General features: G+C 38.6%; 1 protein-coding gene across 5 annotated transcripts in view; it reads right to left on the bottom strand.

Moving 5' to 3' along the window:
* DOP1B (DOP1 leucine zipper like protein B) overlaps positions 1-26,073 on the bottom strand; it is a 53,258-nt gene that overhangs the window by 20,685 nt on the left and 6,500 nt on the right. For 4 of the 5 annotated variants that reach the window (XR_012778044.1, XM_075518394.1, XM_075518372.1 and 1 more), the window contains 16 exons: positions 19,399-19,580; positions 19,128-19,298; positions 16,479-16,668; positions 15,520-15,618; positions 14,672-14,795; positions 13,848-13,948; positions 13,279-13,393; positions 10,658-10,778; positions 8,292-8,411; positions 7,585-7,690; positions 6,903-7,094; positions 5,362-6,055; positions 3,593-3,864; positions 2,630-2,782; positions 1,488-1,588; positions 612-802 (listed from right to left, as the gene is read on the bottom strand). Coding sequence is in view for 4 of the 5 variants with exons in the window: in XM_075518394.1 (XP_075374509.1) it covers positions 612-802; positions 1,488-1,588; positions 2,630-2,782; positions 3,593-3,864; positions 5,362-6,055; positions 6,903-7,094; positions 7,585-7,690; positions 8,292-8,411; positions 10,658-10,778; positions 13,279-13,393; positions 13,848-13,948; positions 14,672-14,795; positions 15,520-15,618; positions 16,479-16,668; positions 19,128-19,298; positions 19,399-19,580 (2,932 nt within the window). In the remaining variant the exon portion in view is untranslated. The remainder of the gene's footprint in view (positions 1-611; positions 803-1,487; positions 1,589-2,629; positions 2,783-3,592; positions 3,865-5,361; positions 6,056-6,902; positions 7,095-7,584; positions 7,691-8,291; positions 8,412-10,657; positions 10,779-13,278; positions 13,394-13,847; positions 13,949-14,671; positions 14,796-15,519; positions 15,619-16,478; positions 16,669-19,127; positions 19,299-19,398; positions 19,581-26,073) is intronic. The other variant, XM_075518388.1, reaches the window with a different exon arrangement.

Below are 26,073 nucleotides of genomic sequence, written 5' to 3'. Positions count from 1 at the left end.
TTTTTTTGTGTTATGTGCCCTCAACAGCAAGATGTTCCTCACAACCTGTCTGATTATTTTAACATGATGCTGAGGGAATCATTAACAAAAAATATTATGAATAAAGAAAACACATATGAGGGTGCATGGTGTGCTGGGGCAAGACTGGGTGGAGAGAGTGAGATTTGCCTGTCCATCCTGCCTACTGGAACAGTTCCTAGACTGACATAGTCACCAAACTGCTCCTGGATTTTATTTGGTTGCAGACCTAGTTTTGCTCGAGAAGGGATCCTATGAACAGTGAACACGCATGCAGTGTGGATCATCTGGGAATGGCAATGAGAAGTGTGGGACAAGATCCCAGAGCAAAGCAGGGAGCAATCCAAACCAACAGTGTAGGTGCAGCCACTGTAACAGAAATGATCATTAGGCCTTCAACTAGCATGACTTACTCCTGAACTCTGTTTTAGGCATCACTAGAGGTACTTGGATGAGGAGGAATCTATGGAAATGATACAAGACAACTCAGGGTAATAGGATGCCATTGCACTTCAGAGACTACCTTCAGTAGGTGTTCAGGAGTATGCAATGCTATGTTAGCACTTACAGTTTCAGTCCAAGAACAGTTTTACCTGCTGAATTTTTCTGTTTGATGTAGTGGATGGACGTGCGCTGTGTCTTTGGATGAAGCAGCAGCAGCAGGACTGGTTCAAGAATCCGTGCAACATCATTAAGTGAAAGAGCACGGATCAGCCAGCCCTGTGCTGCAGCACCAATTGCACCATCTGAACAATTGAGACTGTCCAGTACCACAAACAGAGACCTGAGTGGAGAAATCAGAACGAAGAAGTACGATTGAAATCCCTAAAAAAGTTAATACAAACAACAAAATAGTGGCAGGGAACAGACATAGTGCATGTTCAAGTAAGCACCAGCCAATGGCTCATGTCTGCTAACAATAGCTTGATCATGCACATTTTCCTGAGTTGAGGTCAAGTATACATGCGTTTGTAGAAGCAAGGCCATACATATACTCACACTCTAGAGGAGCAGCATATTTTAAAGTTATTTCACATATTTATTTAGAAAGATTCTTAATTCTTTTGTCTCATTTTATACAAAGGTTATGATCTCATAAATAGGAAGTAAAACTAAAATAAGATAATTTTTTTTTTTGCACAAGTAGCTGGTTCTATTTTCTTTAGGGAAAAAAATCTAACCCACTCCAAGATAAATAACGTCTGCTATGCAGAAACTTGTCTGCAAGCTACTCTTCATATATGAAGCTCTTTCTGTTTTTACAGAAAATTCCTTCACACAAGAAAGTGCACCAAGCACACAGGGTGCTTTGCAAAGGTAATAGTGCAAGAAAGTTGAAGACCTTCCTTTTGCTCATTTTTTGTTCTCTCTACAGAGAACTTTTTCCCACCTCAGAAAAAAGAACAGAACAAAACATGATATAGTTAAATATATACGTGTAAGTCTAAGCCAGTGGAAATGGAAAATACCTATCAAAGGACCGATTGTGAGAAGTCACTCTGCTGCCTTGGATCTCTCTGGTCAGATGCCACATGACAGAGAATCTGAACAGTGCTTCCAGCCTTGTCCCCTTTGCAAGGAAACAAGACAAATACATATTTTTTGCAGCATTTATCTCCAAGTAAAGTTTTAGTGATTTTTAAACCTCTAGCAGAACAACAGTTATTCTGTAGATGACTGCTAATCCTTCTCAGGTAGTTTGAGAGCACTTTTCTATTTTGCAATAGACTAAACCAAAATGCCATGTGTCCATGAATGCACAACCAAAACTTAACAGCCACAGTGTAGGAGCAAAAAAAGACGTGCTAATACACCAAAAATGTATTTCGGGACTCTTGTGTATAAACATTTTAGTCTTGGTTTGGTGTTAGGGAGGTTTAAAAGCTGGATGACAAACAGGAAGACATTGGTATATTAGGTAGTGTTTATTATTGGTAATTTTGTTTGAAAGCTTTTAAAAGATTTCCAAACTTTTAAGTTTCAAAATTGCAAGAGCAAAGATATGAAAGCAATATCAAAGACTGAAGGTGGCTGTTTCAAGTTTTATTGTGCAAGGCACTTCTCACAAATACACTGTAAGTTATTAAAGAACTGTTCTGTCATTAAACTAGGCAAGTAAAATAATTAATAACTGGCTCACTTAAAATACAGCTTACTTATTATGAAGACTAAATACTAAGGTGGACACAAGGTCAACATTATGTTGACATACACTTACAAGGTAAGTTTTGGAATATGAAGTTCTTCTGTTGGAATATGAAGTTTACAAAATCAACACAAAATAAAATTATTTTAGAGTTATTGGTGGAGCTGGGTCAGCTTGGAAATACTGACAAAACCTGCAAGTTTTTAGATACTACATGATTTGGGCTGAAACTAAAAAACCTCCAGCATTGACTGATAGAGCTTGTATCCAGGGATTAAGTTTAGCAGTAGTCCCATGATGAATAAATCCCAGGGAACTGTAAAGGCGTGGACAGTCTGTCAGACTCTTGGAAGACAGAGGGACCATGGGAGTGAAGACATGGGGTGGAAGGGAACTGGAGGCAGTCTGGGAAGCACTGGAACAATTCTACAGTGATGAAGGGGCTTCAGTGAATACAGGACTTACTTTATCACGATCCAAAAGTGCGTGGCAGATAATGTCTTCGCAGATATTTGCTGATGGTGCCAAGCAGTGCAGCCTGTAGAACAGTTCCACACAGGCAATATGATGCTCCCGTGTCTCTTTGTTCAGCTGATTCCAGAGCACACAGGCTACTCTCTAGGGAAAAATAACAATTAATAATAATAACAACAACAACAAGTGCCATTTCTTCCCTGACTTAAAAGCTTTCCATTGCATAAATGCCCTCTATTACCAAAAGGGATTTCCAAATCATCTTAGTTTAGCAAAGAGCAAGGATTCAGGTCATACACTCACACCTAAAGGAATGCAACTTTCCTACCCCAGTAGGACAGGTAATTCAAATGTACATGCACCAGAAGTTAAGAAAAGTGTTTCTGCTTCTATTTTCTGGGTCAAAACTTAACAGATTGCACATGTATCAGGCACAGCAATTGGAAACACAGTAATTAAGAAAAAGATCTTGGAACCAACTCTCATACCAACCCTAATATCAATAAACGCTCAGGAGAAAGAAAGCATCTTTGAAATATATATACTCAAAACAAGGAGGATGGAATGTTTTCATTATTATTCACCCACTTACATTTTCTCTTATCTGAAAACTTGTGGTATCAAGTGGTATCAAAGTTCTCTAAAGTGTAGCTTTCAAGCTAATGAAACCAAACCCTTCAAGTCAGAAATCAGCTATACCTGCCCCCCAAGAATTTGGGCACAAAACCAACTAGCAATTTGAAAATAACCTGCCACTTTTGAACATCCTGTTGGGAAGCACACGAAGAAGAATGCAATTGCTTTCAAGTGCTTGTGGCAGCAAAAAACGGGAGTGTGTCATTGCAACACAAACATGCTGCCCCCAAACATCCATGCAAGTAACATTTGCTTTCCCACCCCATCCTTTGAGGTTCAGTGTATTTGGGCAGTAAAAAAGAAAAAGAAAATTGACACCTGGTAGAAATCTGTTTTCTCTGAGATGATCTTTAGAACTCCAGGAGCAATGGGAGGAAGGGTGACCATCTGCAGCTTTCCAAAGAAGGGGTTGTGACCAGACACTTTGTACCGCTTCATTCTGTCTTCTATCACAAGCGCCAGTGACTGGGAATGGTTGATCACCTCCAGCAGCGTGAAGATGGACACATTCTGAACATAGCAGTCATTCACACAACAGCATATTGTCATTAAGGACTTCAGCCACAGAGGGAAGCTGGCATCACAACCTCCTCAGAAGATAAGTGAGAAAAAAAATTTTGAATAATCTCAAGGTTATGGTCATATTTTCAAGAATTCTTCAATCAAGCTCACAGGACCAAGAGACAAAAATGAATGCCCAAATCCAACTGTCATGCTGTCATCAAGTCCCTTACTTCAGAAGGGACTTGCTTCAAAGCAAGTTATATTCTTTTCCCTATTTCTCCCAGCAGAAAGTTCTTGCAGGACCTCAGTAACCCAGTAACTAGTGGATTTCTGCTTTCGAGTTTGTGTTTACTCACAACTAGTTTTTACAGCTGCTGTTTTCCAGCTGTCAAAACAACAACAGAGGTCTGCTGATCCAAGGATGCTCTTTCAGGTAGCATTGAGGTGTATCATTTCAGAAACCATGAAGCACACAAGGAACTGAAGTCAAGCCATCTTTGCCTCTCTTGAGTGAATAATCAGATAAAGTTTTATTAAGGCTTGACTGGAGACAGTCTGAAGTATGAGTTCACACCTCTGGCTTCAAAACCAAATGTTTTAACTGCTTTACTACTACAACAAAATGACCACTCTTCCTTCTCCACATCAGACAACTTCTGTATCACATTCAACCCAGACCTTCATTATCAGAGGTTCTCTCCTTTTGGCTTTAAACCTTACTGTATTCTCCAGGGTGTGCAGTTGAAAAGAATTTTGAAAATAAACTTCTATAATCCTAGGATGATATTCCAAAGAAACACAATTATGAAAGCAAGCCTTCTAAGTTCAGCTACATTGCTGACCACATGGAAGGCACTGCAAATATGCAAAAATGTCCACATCAAGCAGACAGCTCATCCATGTAGATGATGGGCATATCATCACTTTGCTAAGGAAGAGAGCAGAAATTTGTAGTGAGGTGAGGAAGAGAACCCAATTTTCCAGTTTCCCATGCCTCCATTCACTACAAACCTGTCTTGTCAACTAGCCTTCAGGCCAATAACTGCTCCTGCTAAAGCTAATGAACTTGAATTCCCAGAATAAACAGGCCCTCCAATTATACAAGATTATCCTTTTATGTTATCTCACATCAGACTCCTTTAAATTCTGAGGGTTAGGGAAAGAGCTGGTTTTGCTGTTATGGTTTAGAGCACCAGTTTTCCACCTACACCCATCTTCCTCTAACACATCCTTTTTGGGGGGGGGGGGACAGACACACAAGGATGTGGGTGACGGATTTCCTGAAAATCCTAAGCCATGCCACAAGGCTCTACAGGCCAGAAGGTCTTCATCCCTTTAGCTACAAGTTTTGTAGTGAAACCTTTCAAAAGAATATGAATTTAAAAAGCTTGGTAAAAATTGTACCTCAGCTGCAAGCCACAAAACACATGCTGATGTGGGTAAGTCTTCAATTCACATGCAACTTGCCTTCAGCCCTGTCAAAAGCTACTGGCCCTGGTCACATGTCTTGCAAATAGCCAAGCTCACATTGCTATTTGCATCCTCAAATGCTCACGTTGCCCAGTAAAGGAATCTTTTCTTACCAGGAACCTGAAACAGAGAGAGATACAACTGTTCCATCTGCTCCTCCGAAAGATAGACTGGGAATGTGGTACAATCCAACAAAAGGTGACAAGCTGCAGCGAAAGCTTCCTTGCAGTCACCTCTAAGGGGTCCCAGGACAAGCATCACTTGTTCTAAGTCCCACTCTTCTTCCTCCTTTTCCTTTTTATTACCAGAGTTGCAGTCAGAAGGAAGAGGATTAGAACTCTTGTTCTTGAATGGTGACCCTCGAATTGAGAACAAGTCTGAAAGCATTTGTTTAAACTGAGGTACAGTGATTTGCTTTGCATCCCATGGGCTCTTTTTCTTGCTAGAACTTTCAGATAATCTGTAGCCATTCTCTTTTTTCTCTTTTCCACTCACATTCATTGCTGAGATGCTTTCGTTACTTGTTTCTTGAAACTGCACTCCAAAAATGTATTTACTGGAAAACTTGGCAACCAGCTCTTGGATGCAATACAAAGTCTTCTGAATGCTCCCCCCTTTCTTCCAGACATCATCTCTCTCAAGGGTCACAGCTGGCACCCCCAAGTGCTGAGAGAGCTCTGGGGAGGAAGCACTTAGACCAATGCCACTGTCTTCTGACTTCAGGGGAGGGAATGGAGTCTCATCCTCCTCCTCCAGCACAGACTTAGTCTCCAAGGTTATGTCCACAGTTTCCTTTTTCACTGGGCTCTAAAACAGAAATGTTAATGTGGTTAATGTGGCACTGCACAGATCATTTTACTACGCAGAACTGTGGCAGGCACTGGGGAACAGCAATGACAGAAAAAAGGCCTAGTATTTGCAATTTTCAGATACAGATTACTTTTACAAAATCATGAGACATAGTTATTTGTAAGCAGTTCAATTCAATTGCATTTAAAACCTAACAAATGTTCATATAATCCTCACACCTTGACTCAAACACCAGCAGATCCATAGCTACAGATACTTAGCAAATGGAAATGTTTCCTTAAAATCAATTCACCACTAGAACAGTATTACTTATGTTGGATTATTTCTAATCAAATGTATGTATTTGTTCTACCGCAAAACTCTGGCAGGCTGTACTTGTGTGACTGCTTTATGCCATTTATCCCTCATTTCCTATCATGGTCTCTTGCACACAAATAATACACCACATGTTGTTAAACTAAAATATTAACTGAAAGCCTTGCAGATCTAACCAGCTGTAAAGCTGGGCTTGATTTGGCAACTCGAATCTTTAGCAACTGCATGACCCTGAGTGCCTTTTCAAAACCATTAAGATCACATTCTTCTCAAAAGGTAGGATTACAGCCCCAGTTTCAGACAAGACTATACTCTGTCACTGTTACAAATAATTCAAACAAGTCAGAACTGAATATCCAGTAAGAATAACAAGGCATCAGGTAGCTCTGGAAGGGACCAAAGAAGATAAGTTTCAAAAAACTTTATTGCTGCAGTTATCATCTAGATTTAAGTTAGAAGAATTAGCATTTTAAAATAAGTTATGTCACTAACAATTTTAAACATCTATGAGTAGTTGAAAAACACCTACCCCTTTTCCACTTCCTGTCTCAATGTCCAAATAGGAAGGGGGCATTTGCACTTTGCTAAGCACCTTAAAGCAGGTCTTTAAGGCATGAGTGAGTTCTGGTAAACCTAATACTTCAATATTTTCCAGGAGAGACTGCACCATATAGCTGAGCATCTGTGGAAGATACTGAGTCTGCACTTCAGAGTAGAGTTCCTAAAATAAATAAGCATTGTTTAAAATAGTTATCACATATTATTATTCAGCTGTCTAGCAACACTGATCAATGATTGATAAGGTTAGGTCATGAATGGTTAAGCTGTACAAACTTGCTTCAGTGCTATTCCTTCTTTCTTCATTCTACATGATGAACACTGAATCATACCCTAAAAATCTTACAATTGTCAGTCAGCTACTAAGAGACCAAAAAGTCCCAGGAAATTATTTACCCAAGAAGCAAAAGGTACACTTCTTCATTCCTTTGATACAATCACCATATTTTAAAATGCAAACAATTTTCATTTTGCTAGGGAAGAGCACAGGTACCTATATATAAGTCAGCACATAAAACTATACTTTGCAGGAAATAGCATGCATATGCACATGTATGTCAATTTGCCTATTCTCATTTTAGGTAATCAAAATATTAATTATTTGATTTTAAGTTTCTTAAGACTTTGAAGCAGTTAACTTCATGTTGCCTTACCAAAGGAATCACATCAAGAAGAAACACCAATAGTGTGCAGAGCTCTGAAATTGTAGGAGGAGTGCTAATATGTTCAAGAGGGTATCTCATCTGTGTGGATTTGTTTCTGGATTGAGAGAAACATTATTTTGTAAGCTTTTTTCCTGTCAAAATTCTTGTTACAATAAAAAAACTTAATCAAAACCAGCACAAAACATTGAACAGCTAGGCTTTCTGAAGCAACGTAAAATGGGACTTCTGATACAGCAGGATAAAACATTCTGTCAAAACCACCTAAACTGTAGCATGTGGGATGCTAAAGTGCTTCTAGTTTTCAGACTGAATCTCTATACACAATCTTAATACTTAAAGTATGATCTTCTCTCTTATATTTAGAAAGAGATAAAAATATAAAGATCTTTATTTTTCTTCAAAAAACGCTTGTTCTTCCAAGGAAGACCTCTCCACTTCCCCTCCCAAACCTTTTCCTCCTTCAGCTGTCATTTTGAAAGTAATTTCTTTTGTTGTCAGGTTGCTGGTTTCCATCTAATTGTTCACCTGTTTGCATTCTTGAATTATTTCAGGATGCAACTTGCATATCTGTCTGATTCTAACATGTATTACATCCCTTCCAGAATTTAAATGCTTCAGTAAACTTTATTATCTTAAAAATACCACTTAAGAGCTATCTGTGTCAGAGGAGCACTATTGTTTGACAACATAAACACCTGAAACAATCTTCGAAACATTTGGTCATGTAATCCCAAAGAAAATCCGTGCTTAAGGATGTGATCAACAAATTGACTGTTTTGACAATTTCCGAAGCATTTTTGTTCTCTTTGATTGCACTGTGTGAAAGGGAAAAAAAGGAAAAAAAGAAACATGTCAGTGAAGATTCTAAGAGCATGCACATCACAGTATCAGCTGATGTGTTCTAAAATCTTTTTACTCCTTTCTCTACAAGCTAAAAGACATTGATTGTTTTAAATCAAGGACATCCTTTATTGGATGCGGGGGGAAGCATAGTAACAAAGAATAAGGAAAAGGCTGAGATACTTAGTGCCTTCTTTGCACCAGTCTTTAATAGTAAGACCAGTTGTTCTTCAGGTATCCAGCCCCCTGAGCTGGAAGACAGGGTCGAGGAGCAGAATGAAGCCCCCATAATCCAAGGGGAAATGGTTAGCAACCTGCTACACCACTTAGATACACATGAGTCTATGGGGCCAGATGGGATCCACCCAAGGGTACTGAGGAAGCTGGTGGAAGTGCTCACCAAGCCACTTCCAATCCTTTACCGGCAGTCCTGGATAACCAGGGAGGTCCCAGGTGACTGGAGGTTAGCAAATGTGACGCCCATCTACAAGAAGGGCTGGAAGGAGGATCTGGGGAATTACAGGCCTGTCAGTCTGACCTCGGTGCCGGGGAAGGTTATGGAGCGGATCATCTTGAGTGCCATCACGTGGCATGTACAGGAAAACCAGGTGATCGGGCCCAGTCAGCATGGGTTTATGAAAGGCAGGTCCTGCTTGACCAGCCTGATCTCCTTCTACAACAAGGTGACCTGCTTAGTAGATGAGAGAAAGGCTGTGGACATTGTCTACCTTAGACTTCAGTAAAGCCTTTGACACAGTTTCCCACAGCATTCTCCTGGAGAAACTGGCTGCTCATGGCTTGGACAGGCATACGCTTTGCTGGGTAAAGAACTGGCTGGATGGCTGGGCCCAAAGAGTGGTGGTGAATGGAGTTTACTCCAGTTGGCGGCCAGTCACAACTGGTGTTCCCCAGGGCTGAGTACTGGGGCCAGTTCTTTTTAATATCTTTATCAATGATCTGGACGAGGGGATCGAGTGCACCCTCAGTAAGTTTGCAGATGACACCAAGTTGGGTGGGAATGTTGATCTGCTTGAGGGTAGGAAGGCTCTACAGGGGGATCTGGACAGGCTGGATCGATGGGCTGAGGTCAATTGTATGAGGTTCAACAAGGCAAAGTGCTGGGTCCTGCACTTGGGCCACAGCAACCCCATGCAATGCTACAGTCCTGGGGAAGAGTGGCTGGAAAGCTGCCTGGCAGAGAAGGACCTGGGGGTGTTGGTTGACAGCCGGCTGAATATAAGCTGGCAGTGTGCCCAGGTGGCCAAGAATGCCAATGGCATCCTGGCTTGTATCAGAAATAGTGTGGCCAGCAGGACTAGGGAAGCGATCGTCCCCCTGTACTTGGCACTGATGAGGCTGCACCTCAAATACTGTGTTCAGGTTTAGGCCCCTTGCTACAAGAACGACATGGAGGTGCTGGAGCGTGTCCAGAGAAGGGCAAGGAAGCTGGTGAAGGGTCTGGAGCACAAGTCTTGTGAGGAGCGCCTGAGGGAACTGGGGTTGTTTAGCCTGGAGAAAAGGAGGCTGAGGGGAGACCTTATCGCTCTCTACAACTACCTGAAAGGAGGCTGTAGCGAGGTGGGGGTCGGTCTCTTCTCCCAGGTAACAAGTGATAGGACAAGAGGGAACGGCCTCAAGTTGTGCCAGGGGAGGTTTAGATTGAACATTAGGAAAAATTTCTTTACTGAAAGGGTTATCAAGCATTGGAACAGACTGCCCAGGGAAGTGGTTGAGTCACCATCCCTGGACGTATTTAAAAGACATGTAGATGGGGTCCTTGGGGACATGGTATAGTGGTGGACTTGGCAGTGCTAGGTTAATGTTTGGACTTGATAACCTTAAAGGTCTTTTCCAACCTAAATGATTCTATGACTAAGTCATTCTGGAATAGCTAGAGTTTGAGCATCTTTCTCCCAGATGAAAAAAATCCAGCCTTCAACTTTGAAAATCAAAAGGCTAAGAGTTCTTTCACCAGACTGATTCTTGGCCAATATAACTGGATTCAATCAACATCAATCATATGCAGAGTACTTCATTTTCTCTCTGCTAATTAAAGAGAAATCAAGCGTGTGTGTGGAAAAAGGGAAGTAATAGAAAAATCTGGTATTCTATACAGGTCACTGTTAAAAACCTAGCCTTCCTTAAATTGGTTAGATTTTAATAAGTTAGCTTAATATAAATGATAAAGTTTCAGTTCACAGTTGAAAACTTGTAGTTATACCTTGCAAGTATGTTGCCACTTTGATTGTAGCTAAGTTTGAGATCGGAACCAAGTGCATCTTTGCAGTAGGAATAAAAGGCTCTAATAACTTCAAGGAACAGATCCCCAACAACCTGCGGCCCTACAATTGAAGGAAAAAAAAGAATCCAGTAGTTGTACCAAAGTGATTGCTAGGTGGCTCAGTTACAAATTTGTATAGACTTAAATTAGGGGTAGCTAGACTAAAAAACACACAATCACCCAAGTAGGAAGAAAATGCTTACTTGGCTTTTTAAAATGTCAGATTTTCCATTTAAAATAAAATTAAATATGTAGTTAAATATTTGGGGTTGTTTTTTTTTTTTTTAAATTCTAGTTAAATACCACCTGTTGTTCATTTTAGGAACTTTTTAAAGTAATACTTGGAAATCCATAGCACTGGTTCTACATTACACTTAAGTCACTTCCATAAGGCACCTACGCTGCAATCATTTATAAGTAGGTATAATCATAACCATAAACCTGCAGTTCACGTGCCAAAAATAATCACCATGTGTGTATCTGTAAGGAAAACAAGCAGATTTCCCAATACACATTTAACATAGTAGCCTTGATTAAATTTTGAGGGACAGAAGCTGGAAAAATCAGCAAATTGAAAAGTTCAAATGCCTAAATATATAAAAAAATTGCATATTAGTTTTAAGAAGAAAGTATAAGTTAGGTGTGTGCTGACAATTGCACCCAATTTTCAAGGGTCAGCACTTTTTTGTTTTATCTGAAATTGTCTATAGAGGAGGTGAACAAATAATAAGTACAATACCCTAAGCATGAAACCATTAAAAAAAAGTAGTGTATAAAGCATTCCAATAAGTGTTTCTAAAAAGGAAAAATAAAGTTAAAGTGACTAAGGGTAGCAGAAAAGGTCAAGATTTTTGTTATGTTTTAGTTCTCTACCTTTGGAAAAAAAAAAGTTGCATTGCTAAATCCATTTCAAAAGGAAGTGAAATTCATATTGGCTTAATGCTCAAGAAGTTATATTTTGTGTGCTGGCTGGAGCAGAAAGATTAAACTGAATAATGCAGTTCAGCTAAATAACTCATTGTAGTTCAGATTAACACTGATTGTCAGCCAAATAAAACATACAATAGGGTAGTATCTGTCATCTACTTTCTAAATCAGACAAATCAAGAAATTTGTTATGTAACAACCTTAGTCAACTGTCCCTTCTTCAGCATTTTTGTCAGGAAATAAAAATGTATTATATGAGGCTTTAATCACGATAGATTTTTTTTAAAACCAGCTAAAACCAGTGGAAGGAAACATTAGCACCACTGTCTTATAAACAGACTAACAACTGCTTCTACTAAGGTAGCATTCATTTGTTAGACAAGCAATACAGAATCCTCATTTCTCCTGGCAGTGCTTTGCTAAGTCTTTAACAGGAAACGTGCTTAAAAGGACTTTCCTGGCCCAGGAGCCTGCAAAACCAACTGCCACTTGAGTGTTCAGTCTCAGTACATGAGTTTTATTCTAAGTCTACAGGCTTGGTCAATGGTTACCATCACTCTCCCACCCAGGATAACCACCTAGAACAATGCTTTGGGATACAGTCAGTCATTAAGACTCTATTAGCTTCTAACAATACCAGTTAACCAGTCCATAGGCTTCTCATACCTGTCAGATTAACAGAATATAATTTCAAAGATTTATCTGTACATGGTTCTTACAGAATACCATTAAATCCTAAAAATCTGTCAAGTTACTTTGGCTTAATTTTTTGATACAGAAAGGAGAACTTGCCCTTTGAAATAAGGGCTGGCAGAGCCTCACCCTTCTGGTGCTGGTAACTTCATGTACGCAACAGAACAGACATGTGACAGTCAGGGAAGAGGAGGAAATTCTTCACAGCTCAGTCATGAAGTCTCAAACTATAGCTCCCACAGAAGCATCAGGCCAGCACAAGCTGGCAGGGCCATTGACAGAGGCACCCCTACCTCCCCACAGCTGTAACACGTTATTTCCAGCTGGAGCACCTGCAGGTAAGTGGTACTGCCCACTTTGGCAGCAGTACCACCATAGGCTAGCTGCCTGTGGGACTACACTGTCTGGAAAAGCAACGTGGTCATGACAGTCTGATGCAAGTGTATAGGAAGGCCTGCAAGCACAGCCAAGCACTGGAAACAAACCCAGGCAAGAGTAGTACTGGTGGTTTTCCAGACAGAAGCTGCTTTATAAGACAGAACAAAGAGAGGCCTGACAGTATTTTAGAGAATAAACTCCAAGGAACGAATTGAGCAGAATATTGAGGCTAGGGCAGAAGCGGTTCTTTTTAACTGGCCTCTCAGATCACAGTTCTGGGCATGGAAAATCATTATCCTCACTAGGATACATCCATGCTACACAGTGGAGTGCTCTGCATAAGAGCCAGAGATAACCTGGAGAGGGTGCTTGCTCCAGAGCACTGTTCTGAACCAGGTCCAAGGCATGGAACACAGCCCCCTGCACACTAATACACAACGCACACGTATTCAGAATTAGGAAAAATTGTGCAGGGTGTTGTCTTGAGTCCTACTGTCAAAGGTGATGAACACCAAGTTGTAACAGTTGTTAGGAGTCATAACAGAAGTGCCAAGCAACATTACCTATTTCAGGTTTGTCAAGGAGACTGATTAGGATGCGGAAGGGTTTCAAATAAGCTTGATGCTGTTCCTCTGTATCAGACTCTGGGAATTTCTGATGTAAAATTTCAACCAAACTCTAGTAAAAAGAAAACATCAAAATGTTACACATAGAAGAGAGATTGCCATTTTATTAAGACCTGAAGTGTTTCTAAATTTGATTTTGTTTAGTACCGACTACAACTGAACTTCAATTTTCCATACAGGGTAGGCAAATCAATGACATCGTCTCATCATCTGTACTCAAGAGCTGATCTTATTCAGAGAAGCATTTTTAAATAATTCAGGTAGTTTATCAAAGATGCTACCCTTTGGTTTCATTAGATTCCATTTGTGTTGTAAGCACATACAATATTGGGATAAATACAGCACAGCAGGCATTCAGATAGATGAAAATATAACCACCAAAAAGATGCTATCTTTAGGGACAGAAAGTGAAGGACAAACCAAGTGGCACAGTGAACAATTCTAGACGCAGTCTGCGCTAACATTTAAAAGGATCATAAATACGTCTGTATACAATGAACACCAACCTCAACCAAAAGATCTTTAGAATATTTTCCAAAGAAATAAATAGCATGGTCTTCAGAAGTTGTTGAGTCTGGAGCAAAAGTACCACCTTTAATATCAGAGCCTACAAGATAAACACAGGCATCAGGAGTACAGAGAAACGCTATAGTGCAGAGCACTACACACACGTCATTTATACAAATACTGACATTACACTGCATTTTTAACTCTTGTCATTTCAACACTTTGTTTGAAACTAGCTCACATACTTCCCAGGATGGCCCACATATCACAGTTCGGGGCATCCAGATGTGCTATACTGAACATAAATCAAAACCAAGGCCAGATCCAGACACAGGGTCAGCAATGGCAGCCTTCATGCAACTACATGGCTGCAGCTCTTGCCCTGTCACTTTTAGCCTCCTCTTACACTGTTAAAAGGAGGCAGATGGGGAGAAGCTATAGACCTCTTATAGCCCCTCCTTGACAATTAAGCCCACATGGGAATTAGTGACTATTACTTCCAGAAGAACAAGGTTAAAACAGCGCCCTACTCCTTTCAGTCCACTGAACCACTTCAGAATGAACCGTGGACGGGACCTGAAATAACCCATCAGATACTCTGTGATTCAGGATAGTGAAATGAATTCACCTCTGAAGAGAAGACCTGCTTGCCAAATGAATGTTTAATTTTATTAAACAGGTACTTAATAAATGGCAACTAAACAACACTTTATTTTATCATCATTCATTAACTGCTGAAAAAGTGCATTACATTTTTAAGCACTGATTTTTTTTTTCTCTTAGGTATTCAGAATATTGAATATCACTGTATGTTGTACAGTACCTAGCAACCATGCATATAATCTTCTATTGAGTGACATATCTCTCCTCAACAATGTCTGTGTAGCTGCTGATAGAATATAGACTAAATCAGTCCTGCGCAATAGAATAGTGCTTTCGTTGTAGTCCTAGGGTGAAAAACAAAGACAGTTTAGCTGTTTATGAACACTGAAACAAGTCAAATTGGTAATGATTTTTTTTTAACTGGTAATATTAATGTTTTGGAAAAAAAGGCAACAAACCATCAACAACAAAATATTTTGTATACTAAAAATCAAGAAAGAAAATCTGACATAATTGTGATCATTTTCATATTTAAGGTACAGAGCTACAGTTAAGCTAAAAATACTAAAGACTTCATTATGTTATGCCTTAAGACTTAAAATTACTTGCTACTTTCAAAATACTGACTATACTACTAGGTAAGTTAGGAAACGATGGGGAACAGCTCTTGTTTCAAGTAATATTTTCTTTCCTAGTCTTTAACAGAAGTATCTTAGCTTAGCGCAGACAATTCCAAATGCTGAAATCCTACTTAAAAAAGAAGCTTGATATTTTTTCCATATGCAGTTTCTCAGGCCTGAATACTTCAAGTGCATTCCAAATATCACGCAATATTCACTTCGAAAGCACATCTTCATTTGAAGCTGTAAGGAGTCTGAGAAGTAGCAGAGTCTGCTCTACTATTAAAATTGATGGGGGAACAAGAAACTGTAAAATCTATTCATTGATTTTGAAGGTACAAAATTCAGACATTTGGCAATAACAGAGGTAGGAGCTGGATTGGTTTCACAGAAGACACCTTCCCGCACACAAAGTGCTCACGCGACAATACCAAAATAGTCCTCTTACCAAAGCTGTATAAAATGGGAAGAAGAAGAGAATCACTTCTAGAGTGTTTCTTTGCACAAGGACATTTGAATCCAATACTGATACACACAAAGACTTTATCTGTAAAAGGAAAAGAAAGCACAACGGTGTTTTACTTCATGATAACATTTAAACTACAATCACTGTTAATAATCACAAGAAAGAAAGAAAGCAAACTTGGTTACATGTGAACAATATCTTTTTAAATAAGAACATAATTGCTCAGCCATTTAACTCCTGCCCCCAAAATGAGTTAAAAAAAAGTTTTGTAGAATACTGTTGAAACAACCGTTAATACTTACAAAATACTTGGTTTTGTAACAACACAGAATGTCACAGTGTGACATCACCAGCTATCAGACAGAATGTGAAGCCTCACAAAATGCAGATACTAAAGTCCTCTAACTGGCATTACATTTATTCCATTACTCAAGTTTAACATAAATTACTACCTACTGAAGATTTCCACTTTACTGAAAAAATAAAAAGATACTAAATTTCAGAATTGTCTTCCAGGACTGCAAACACTTTGAGAAATCCACATTAAACATTGTATATACTGTATTATAGAAAAGCTGGTCTTCAACCTTAAACGCAAATTCAGAACAAGTAGAGAAAAGATGTCAGGTTTATCTTCCGATTTGAAACAGTCAGTCTTTTAAAGGCTGTATGCAGTTCCAATTACCAAAAACTGCAGAAGCTTCAGAAGACTTGCATTCTGCAGGCTAACCAAAATCAGGATGGGAGATTCTCTGCTGTATTTCAGATAAGATGCTCCCATGAAGTAACTGTATTAAGCAATTCCATCGGCCTCTCTTTCTCTCTCTCCAAAATATTTTTAAGAGCATGTCATTCTAATTGAATACAGAGAAGGCACAATCTGCTAGTATGCAGGTATTATGGTAGGTAAGACTGCTCTATGAGGAGCGTAATGAACTTACTGTGAGCTTATAATCGGTGCCGAGCATGTACTTCTGCTGTTTTCCAGACAGCTCTCTGTTGATATGACTTACAACAAAAAGAGAAGCAGGCAGCCTGATGGATGGGCTGACCAGGACACTGCCCCAGAGAGCTCCATAGAACATTTCTTGGCCCATCAATAAGGAGAGCTTCACAAGCAGAGCATCTGTTCTGTACGGAAATACATTTGACATGAGAAAATAGATTTTTGTTAGTTCATTTTATACCATAAAAAGGTAATTATACACAGAATTATACACATTATTTAATGTCCTCATCTTTGTATTATCAGTATTGCCCTTTTCACGTGAAGATGGCTGGCATCTGATTATATGAAAACAATCAAAAAACACTCAATCCCTTGTCACTGTGCACACTCACTGAAACAAAGTTTCTGTGCCTACTTTGGAAACTTCTCCAGTAATTATCTGCAAACATTAAGCTCTGACCAAATTACTGCAGTAATTCTGATTGCAAAATATTTACAGTGAGAGGTATGCAATGCTGAATTGGGAATAATTTAAGCTGATGCTAGACTCTGGAAGCCAATTTTATCAGTCTGGGAACTGGAAGATATCCTACATATTTGTACTTACAAATCAATGAGCTCAATTTGTAAGTCACTTAACCAAAAACCCCGTGAGATAAAATGACACGCTGTCAGTTATTGCACACAGGACCAGTACACTGAAATTAGTTTAAAGGCAAGCACATTGTAGGTCCTGTGACTGAAGGCACATTCTCTGCTTTGGCAACTCTGTCAGTACTCCAGTATTTTACTATAATGTAGGAATTAAAACCTCACATGAGGAATGCAGAAGTGAGAAAAGAGGAAGAAGTCCAGAATAGAAGAGGGACACACCCCCAATCTGATATTCTTTTCCATTTCTTTATAAAGTAGCCCTCAAGCCTTTTTTTTTGTTTGTTTGTTTCATGTGTGTGTGTGTGTGTGTGTGTGTGTGTGTGCAAACTCACGCATATGTGTGTGTTGAAGAAGGAAGTAGTTTCTAGGGTGGAGCATGACCTGAGCTAGTACTTCTGCCACTTTCAGGAACAGCAGGGAATGTATTAGTGTTAGTCCTCAATGTTGAAGATTCTGAAAACGTTCAGTGGAGAGTCTCTCATGAAGCTGAATTTAAAATTAATCTAACACATCTTCCAACAAGATATCTTGGTCTATCTTTCTTGCACCAGAATCATTACGATGAGTAAACTAAAGAAAGACTTTCTCATGTAATCTTTATATTTCACAAAATAACATTAAATTAATTTTAGCATAAATCTTTCACAGGGAAATATACGGTCAGTTTCTGTCTGTGATCCTGTTTGTTCATGGCAAAGAGGAAAACAATGCTATCAAGAATAGGGAAAAAAGGTATAAAACCAGAAGTCGGATCTTGGAAGTTAATCTGCAGTTCCCATTAACTCACTACTTCAAATTTAGTCAGTTTCAAAATAAGTTCAGACTCCGTAAAAAGGCTTCAGATAGATGGAGATTTAGTTCCAAGGGATCCCTTGTCTCCCCCAAGTCCCCAGCAACTAGTGCTGTAGCAAAGAGAAAACTATACACTATCACTTATACGCCTGCCTGACAAAAAGCACATACTAAAATTCATGTTTCTACAGCAGATGTATAAGAGGTATATACTTGTCCATAGATCTGATGTTCTGGGATTGGCAACTGAATGCTACTCACCAAGCTGGGAACACATGCAATCTACTCTTAGCTGCTCCAGCAATTGATATGTGCCTTCAATTTAATACTTGTTTTTAAAAAGAGGCATTAGACGTAGAAGTATTTTGTTTACCAACTGTAATCTACGCAGTCTAGAATATCTTGTGCTTTTTTTTTTTTTTTTCCAGTGTACACACAGCTATTTAAGATTCAAAAAGGGCAGAGAGAACAGCCAACACATCCAGACTGGTAATACAGAAGTATGTACGTTACCAATGCAATGTTTAGTGACTCTTTAAGCAAAGAAACATTTGGATGAAACCTACAGTGGTTGAATTCTTATAAGATCTTACAAAACAGTTCTGGTAACTGAAGTAAAACCACTACACAAATGAGTGCTGAACTGCTCTTCTCAGCACACTTCCTGATCCTGACTTTATCATACTGAATGCCATTGTCGTTACTGCCAGGGGCACCCAAGAGTGAGAGAGATACTTTTTTCCACAATAGATTTTATGAGAGTTGCATCTTGCTCATGTTTTCAGAACCTAAGGATAAGTATCTGGTATAGAAAGACTGGAAAGAATTCAGCTGCTCTCTCATGTTACAACATTTAAATAGAATTTATTGACAGAGCAGTGGTTTGGGGAGTCAAGTTAATTATTTAGGAGTTCAGAGGAGCTTTAAGAAATAGTTTTTATTCCTTTCTCTCAGCACATCTATTTTTAACTCTCCTTTTCCTCTTCTCTCCTCTTCTCCTGAGATGAAAATAGAAGGGGAAAGGGTTCTTCTACTTTAGCACTATTCGTTGCATCTTTCGGAGACTCACTATTCTTCCACCCTTAGAAGCTCTTTTATCACGCCTTCTATACAGGAGAGCTGACAGAAATTTCCTGATAATTCCCTAGGAAAGCAAAATACTGTATATTGGTTTTAAATTAATATTAGTTCTTACCTGTCATAAATTTCTGATCCTTCTTCCAATCCAGGCAGCAGTCCAATTACAAAAGCTTGAAGACCAGGCAGGAGGGACTTTTGGAGAGGAAGAAAGTATTTCTCGTACAAACCAAGGAGAACAGGCCTCACTGACATCGCTGCATTTGCCAGCAGAGGAAACAAACCAGAGCTTTTTTTTTTTTTTTTTAAAAAAAAAAAAAGGGGCAAGAAGAAAAGTTAGTTAATTAAAATAGACTGTGATATGCATATGCTTTTAAAGAAAAGTTTACCTGTACAAGAATAAATCCTTGGCAAGCCATTTTGTCCCAATAATTTTAAAGATTATTTCATAGGTTTCTAGTGCCTTTAAATGCACTCCACTGGGTAGTGCTGGATGCAGACACTGAGATAATCTTTTACTGATGATCAGCCGTCTTGGTAATAGAGAATACTTCAGGTTACTCTGAAGAGCCTGTGGAAGAAAGGCAATGAGAATAAATAGCTATAATGTAAAAGATGATGTATATGATGACTGCATGTCAAAGGTTTCCTACAAGCACATTGAGAAGAACTAAATGCATTCAGGATTTTTCTCTCATAAATGCATTTTGTTGCACTGAAACAGCAGAATTCTGCTATTGAGTTTCCATATGGAATCAGTCATGAACAATCTAGAAAAGTCTGGTCTTACTTTGCTTAGAGGCTGGAAAAGGAAGTCGAAGGACAGGACAGGGACAGGGTATCCTTTTCCTGTCTGAAGGGGAAGTAGGGAAGTAACAAGAAGAGTATCTCAGCTTTTAAGGAGAGGGAATAAAGTAAGAATTAAATAACTCTGTTTCCTCGTACATTTTCATTTCATGTATAGCTGAAATATAAACAAAAAGCTTTTGACTAAAGCAGGCATGATTAAATGGGACAATAACATCTTAGAAGTTATTTGTAATTCTGTGTGGCCACATTCAGTAAGCTTTATTAACTATACCCACTGTATTGACGTATAAGCAAAATATCTTCAGGAGAGGAAATAGTTAACTAAGTATTCCAACAGGCCAGGTCTCTGGAAAAAACGAACTGTAGCACCTTTCTTTGGAAAGATTACTCTTTTCCTTGAACCATGCATGCATTCAGCAGGGTAAATAAGTATGTCTCTTCAATTCAGAGACAATTAAAAAAAGAAGTTGCAAGTAAATGGCACTTTAGCATTTGATCACTGTCTGCTAACTGCAAACAGATGTTTCACTGCAGATTGACATTTGGGATGTTTTCAGGATTAGGCAAATTCTTGACTCTCCCCAAGGTTAAGTCATGGTCTTATCCTATGCAATTGTTTTAAACTTGAGGTTCTTCTATCCTGCCTGAAAAAAGGTTTTGAAAAAGCAGCAGACAAGTGAACTAACCCTTCCTTGCTCATTTCCAAGAAAAAAACCAAAACAGCTCAGCAATGATCACAGCATTCACTTGACTGCTGAATACTCTCATCAGCAGTAAGAGGAAGAGATAAAACCCATCATCTTTCAAAGGTGTGTGCAACTTATTACTCAAGACTTTGCAGTTGGTGGGCATGAGAAGCTAGAATCTGTGAGACTACTATTGCGTTATTTCTCACAATTGCCACCCTGCCTAAATTGAGAGACCAGCTGTTAGTAAAGAGCTTCCAGTAAACAAAATTTACTCAAGAAGGGAAAGGCTGAGAGTTTGTAACAACAGTAAATAGAAATGTCACACCATTCTGAAATACATACAGTACAGATGCCATTTAGAGCCAATTAATTTCCTTCCTTCCCTCCCCCACTATGAGCACGAGATCTGCATTTTAACAGATATTAAAAACTAGAATCCAAGAATACAGCAATATTTTGCATATGAAACTAAACCAGGTTATATTTGTGAAGTTATCTTTTATATCTTTTTATATCTTTTATACTTGAGAGAATTATGCATATATTACATGAGCAATATTATTTCGATATTAAAGATTGAAATCCTTAATACTTGTAACAACTTCGAAGACTGCTTGAAAGCTGGACTTTGAAACATTCTGTTTATATTGGGTGGTAGGTATTTGCCCACACCCTCTGTATATATAAAAGAGGGTAATTACAAAAAAAATATGCCAATGTAAATATTTTTCCTCTCAATCTTAAGATTGAACAAATACCATCGTAATATTCTATCAGTTAAAACTTAAATATCAACTAGGTAGAAAACAAAAACATTAACTGTTTATTACACAGAGAATCTGATCCATTACAGAAATAATGCCATCTCATAAAAAAATGTCATGTTTGGCTTACTTCATTTCCTAAGAATGAAGAATCCTTAGGATTCTTCCACCTAAAGAATCAGAAGACATCTCTGTACAGGAAGCAAGATTTGAAGACATTTATTGTGATCCTCATATATAAGCTGAGGAGAGTTTCTGCCCATCACATCAGAATGATTCTGAGATGAAACTCCCTTCTCAAAAGTATATAACCTTTTTTTCTGACTTGGGTTGAAGAAATACACAGTTGGACACAAACTACAATTCTTCTCAAGAGTGAGTGTTCCTGGTTAACAGTTCCCTCTGATCTTCCAGCAGATGTAAAGGGTTTTAAACCACACTGCAATGTATTAGAAGACTGTGGTTGCACCAAGAGCCGTTCCCAGCAGAGAGGTGGGCTGGCTGCTACTTTGCTGAAAGGTTCAGATTCTTAACAGTTCCCCAGAATTGCAGGGCTCAAAGAATTTTAAAAGGGTTGAAAGACATTAATTAGCAGACTGATCTAAAACTGTTCATTGAAATAAGAGTGACATGATAATACACACATTTCCAAATGCTAATTAGTTTGTGAGCCGACAGACAAAGCTAAGAAGCTTGATTTTTAAATATCCTGAGCTCCCACAACTGAAAAAAAGAATCAGTTGTCTGTGAGATCCAAGACTGCTGAAATGCCATTATAATTTCAGCTGTTACAGGTAGTTAAATGTTGTGGTAGCAAGCCTGGTATCAGTGGCATTGTATGCAGATGAAGATCCCATCCCACGCCATTGCTTCCACATTCAGAATCCAACACTAACGACTGCAGATGGACAACTCTGCTCGCAGGTTTTAACATCTATTATTCACCCATTTTTTTTGATTCTTGTGAGCTTAATTTGACCATCTTTATTTACATATGGGCTGAAGCCGACCCATGATCTACGTCTCCTCCTTGTCTCCAGCTGCTTTCCACATGAGCAGTTATGGTGGCAGAAGTGTTAAACATCACCGGAACTGCTAGTAAGGGTTGGCTTGAGAAGCCTGAACTGCCAGCAAGCGCTCCACACTTAATATATCATCCCAAGGTTTGGTTTTCACAGATCAGTGAGAAATCAACAACCCCAGAAAACCAGAAGTATTTGACCTACCACTGGCTTTTAAAATAAAGACTTTAATCAGTAAGTCAGGAAAAAATGAGACATGCAAAGTAATGACTTGTGTCCATGTGCATGTCCAGTTTTCAACTTTTTACAGGTTCTTTTTCTTTATGACTGACTAAAGAATACATTATACACACCAAACATTTTCTAATGCATAAGCATACTCAGAGTTTCTTTGAATATGGGCTATAAAGGGTAGAAAGGGAAGACTATCTATTCTTTGCAGCAGTGTATACATGTGCCTTAAACCAAAACAAACACAGACACACATACACAGAGGAATATTCGCATTTCCACAGTTGCTGGTTTAAGTCATTCTGCACTGCTTTATAGCACGACTATAGATCACTTAGATCAATTTGCCTAGACATAAAAAACCCAAGCAAATCAAGTAAATATTTGTATTTACATAACCAGAATTCCACAAAAAGGCAGCATGTACATCAATTTATAAGATTATCTTCAACTAGGAGATACTATAATTCTTGTTTTAGACAACAGTGGTTGGGAGGAGAGGGGGAGGAGAGCCTGTGATTCCATTTTTCACCGATTCATTTTCCAAGTAAGTAAAAAAAATTCTAAACAGAGCTCCCTCTTCCATAAAAATAGCAGCATGAAGTTCAAAGACAGTTGTGAGGAAACGGTAAACTAGGAGCTGGACTTATATTAAAAAAGGGGAAAAAAAAGATGTAAAAAATATCCCTAGTCCTGCACATTGCATTTGTGCATGTGGTGAAGTTCCATAAAGCAATTAGGAGGCAAAGCTTCCCTTCTTCTCAAAGATATAAGGCTTGCCTTCAACAGAAGGCAAGTGGTGCTTGTGTTTGTAATTCGGCCAACAGTTGTTACAAAGCCGTGGCAGTCAGAGTTCTAATATGAAGCAACTGGTGTAATTAATGGCTATGCTCATTAAATCTGTATTTTGGAACAATCCTTCTCTCCCCTCAAGCACAGACATATTGTAACATTAAATGTTACTACTGAAACAAACAATAGTTGTGCAGATGCAATGATTTTTGTGCTCTTTCCCCTTCCTCTCCAAACAGATCAAGTGTTTGGTTGAGATCATATTCACCTTGAAGTTTTTGAAGCAAGAAAAGCCTAGAGAAACAAAAAGTAACATACTTATTTTCTATTCAAAGTCAAATTAAAAAAAATTACTTTGAAATTGCAGACTAAGGACTAAAAATTAGTATTGTAAGAACTTATAATCTGGGCATTTACAACTTCTGTTATGTCCAAGGATAAAAAGGAGTTTGAAAGTGCTTTTTTAGAGCAAATATTGCTATCATTACTGAGCAAGTCAACCATGCTGTAAGGATAAAATAAACCCCTCTAGAACAACTGATTTTTCAAATGTTATAATATTTTGTTTTCACAGTGAACAATAACTATAAATTAACATCTTGCTCAGAAAAGGGACACTGGCCTGCCAGCCAGGCTCAGTGGCAACAGTCACTAGTGAACCTTATGTGCAAGTTCCATACCACTGATATCCAAAAACTGTTGAAAAATTGTTGAACTAGGTATTTCTGCCAATATGCATGGCAAAATCCTGTCCATTATTCTTGTCAAACAGATGTAGGTTGGTTTTTTTGGTAGGTTGGTTGGCTTTTTTGTTTGGGTTTTTTGTTGTTGTTGTTTTTTAATATACATGGATTACATACAGGGGAGTTTAAACATTCACTTGCCAAAAATGCAGTGAGATTTTGTGCTCTTCTGTGAATCAGTAAATTTCAGAGACTTTTTTGAAAACTTCATTTCATAGTTTCTTACAAAAAGCAGGCTGTGGAATTCAATATTTACTACTGCTCAGTTCTTCATTTTGCAAACTGTGTCACTTATCTACTGTTTGCCTTCACCAAGAGTTAAAATTTCTGGAAAATATATGCCTATAATCTGGATTAAGAACCCTGATGCAAACTATGCACTTGGATTTTCCTAGCTTCATAATATTTTTAGCCTCTTAATTGCCTGAAGTTCCCCCTACATGAATACTTGTATATGTATTTTATATAATATACATAACTGTTTATACTCTGAATAGACAGTGACAAGCATTTTGGATATGAAAACAATGTTAAAAAGCACCTCTTTCACTGATAAACCCACATATGCTGAACCACCCCCTATTTCTAGGTTAAAAAGACAACAGCCCTCCCTGCCAGCATTCTTTTCTATCAGAGTGATTTCTCAGAGTTGTATCCTTTTACAACATTGGAACGAGATGGCAAAATCTGCAATAGCGCAATCACATTTTAGCACTAAGACAATTGAGAAGGATAACTGTATTCTGGATGCAGCAATCGCTACTGAACATCTGAAAACTTTAGTCACAAAACAGTGCTTTCCAAACAGTGAACATATGCAGATTTGCAAAAACAATAAAAACATGTTTCAAAGCTGTATCCAAGAACAGCACTGAGAGGAGAATAATCCTACTTCTTGAAGCATGGAGCAGCCTAGGCTGCAACTACTAAATGACTGGTTTATAGTAACTAGAGCTTGAACAGAAGCAAAGCACAGAAAGAGAGACATTTGCAAGTAGAATATGAGTAAGTTTCAGGGCAAAGCTGAAGACCCTCTTTAAAACATTAACATCCATATTTACTGCCTGTTTAATCCACCTGTTTGCATTCTGTCCATTTATATTCTTCTGTAAGTATTTATAAACATTACTTTCCACTGTTTGTCCTTCACCATCATGATGCATAACACCCACATCATTCAAATTAAAACCCCAAAAATCTTTCCCTTACAAATTTGGGGTGTAGTATAAGTTAGAAAATTCTGCCAACTCTTCATCCTTCACACATGCTCACGCTTGGTACTTGCAGTTCTGTTCAGAACACTGCAGGGGAGATTCATCTTACGCAACCTTAGAAGCCTAAGTCAGCTAAAAAACATGGGCAAAACTGCAGTAACTCACCTCAGGCTCCCTATAAAACCAGTGAGGAACACACGCAATTTTAGGATAGTGTTTATCTGGCCTACTTTAAATAGCAAGAGATGAGACACAAAACAATTAAAAAAAAAAAACAAAACCCTTATTCCTCTCCCTGTCTAAAAATGATTCAAGGTGAAGCTGTCCACACCAAAGTCACGTGAAGTTAGGTAAAACTCATCTCCCTTAAGTGACAAAAAATAATCTTTCTAGATCTTCAAACTGACCCACTTGGTTGACCATTCAGATTAAAGTCAACAGGTTTCTCTGTTGCTTCCCTTGTTCTACAAGTCACTGTGAAACATCAGTTAGAACCACAGAAGCAACAGAGAAACTGTGAAACGCAACCTTCAGTTTAACCTTGGTAGCTAAGTAGTAAGAGAAAGAAGTAGCAGAGTTGTCTCTTTTCACCAGGAGTAACAGCAGCAAGAGCTCCAAGATCACTTGTTTCGGCCAAGGCCAATGGGATCTGGATCAGCTCCCTCCATTCTTTTTCCCTCATCTTTAAGTAGCAAGAGGCTGTGCTGCTTCCTCCGGACCTTGTATTGAAAGGGTAATGCCACTGAGCTTCTATAGAAATAAAAGTGTGTGTGTGTTAACTTGTGGGACTCAATAGTAC

This window comes from Mycteria americana, chromosome 1, assembly GCF_035582795.1.
Source record: "Mycteria americana isolate JAX WOST 10 ecotype Jacksonville Zoo and Gardens chromosome 1, USCA_MyAme_1.0, whole genome shotgun sequence".
In the NCBI taxonomy this organism is placed as follows: domain Eukaryota; kingdom Metazoa; phylum Chordata; class Aves; order Ciconiiformes; family Ciconiidae; genus Mycteria; species Mycteria americana.
This window is presented reverse-complemented; position numbering and strand designations above follow the sequence as displayed.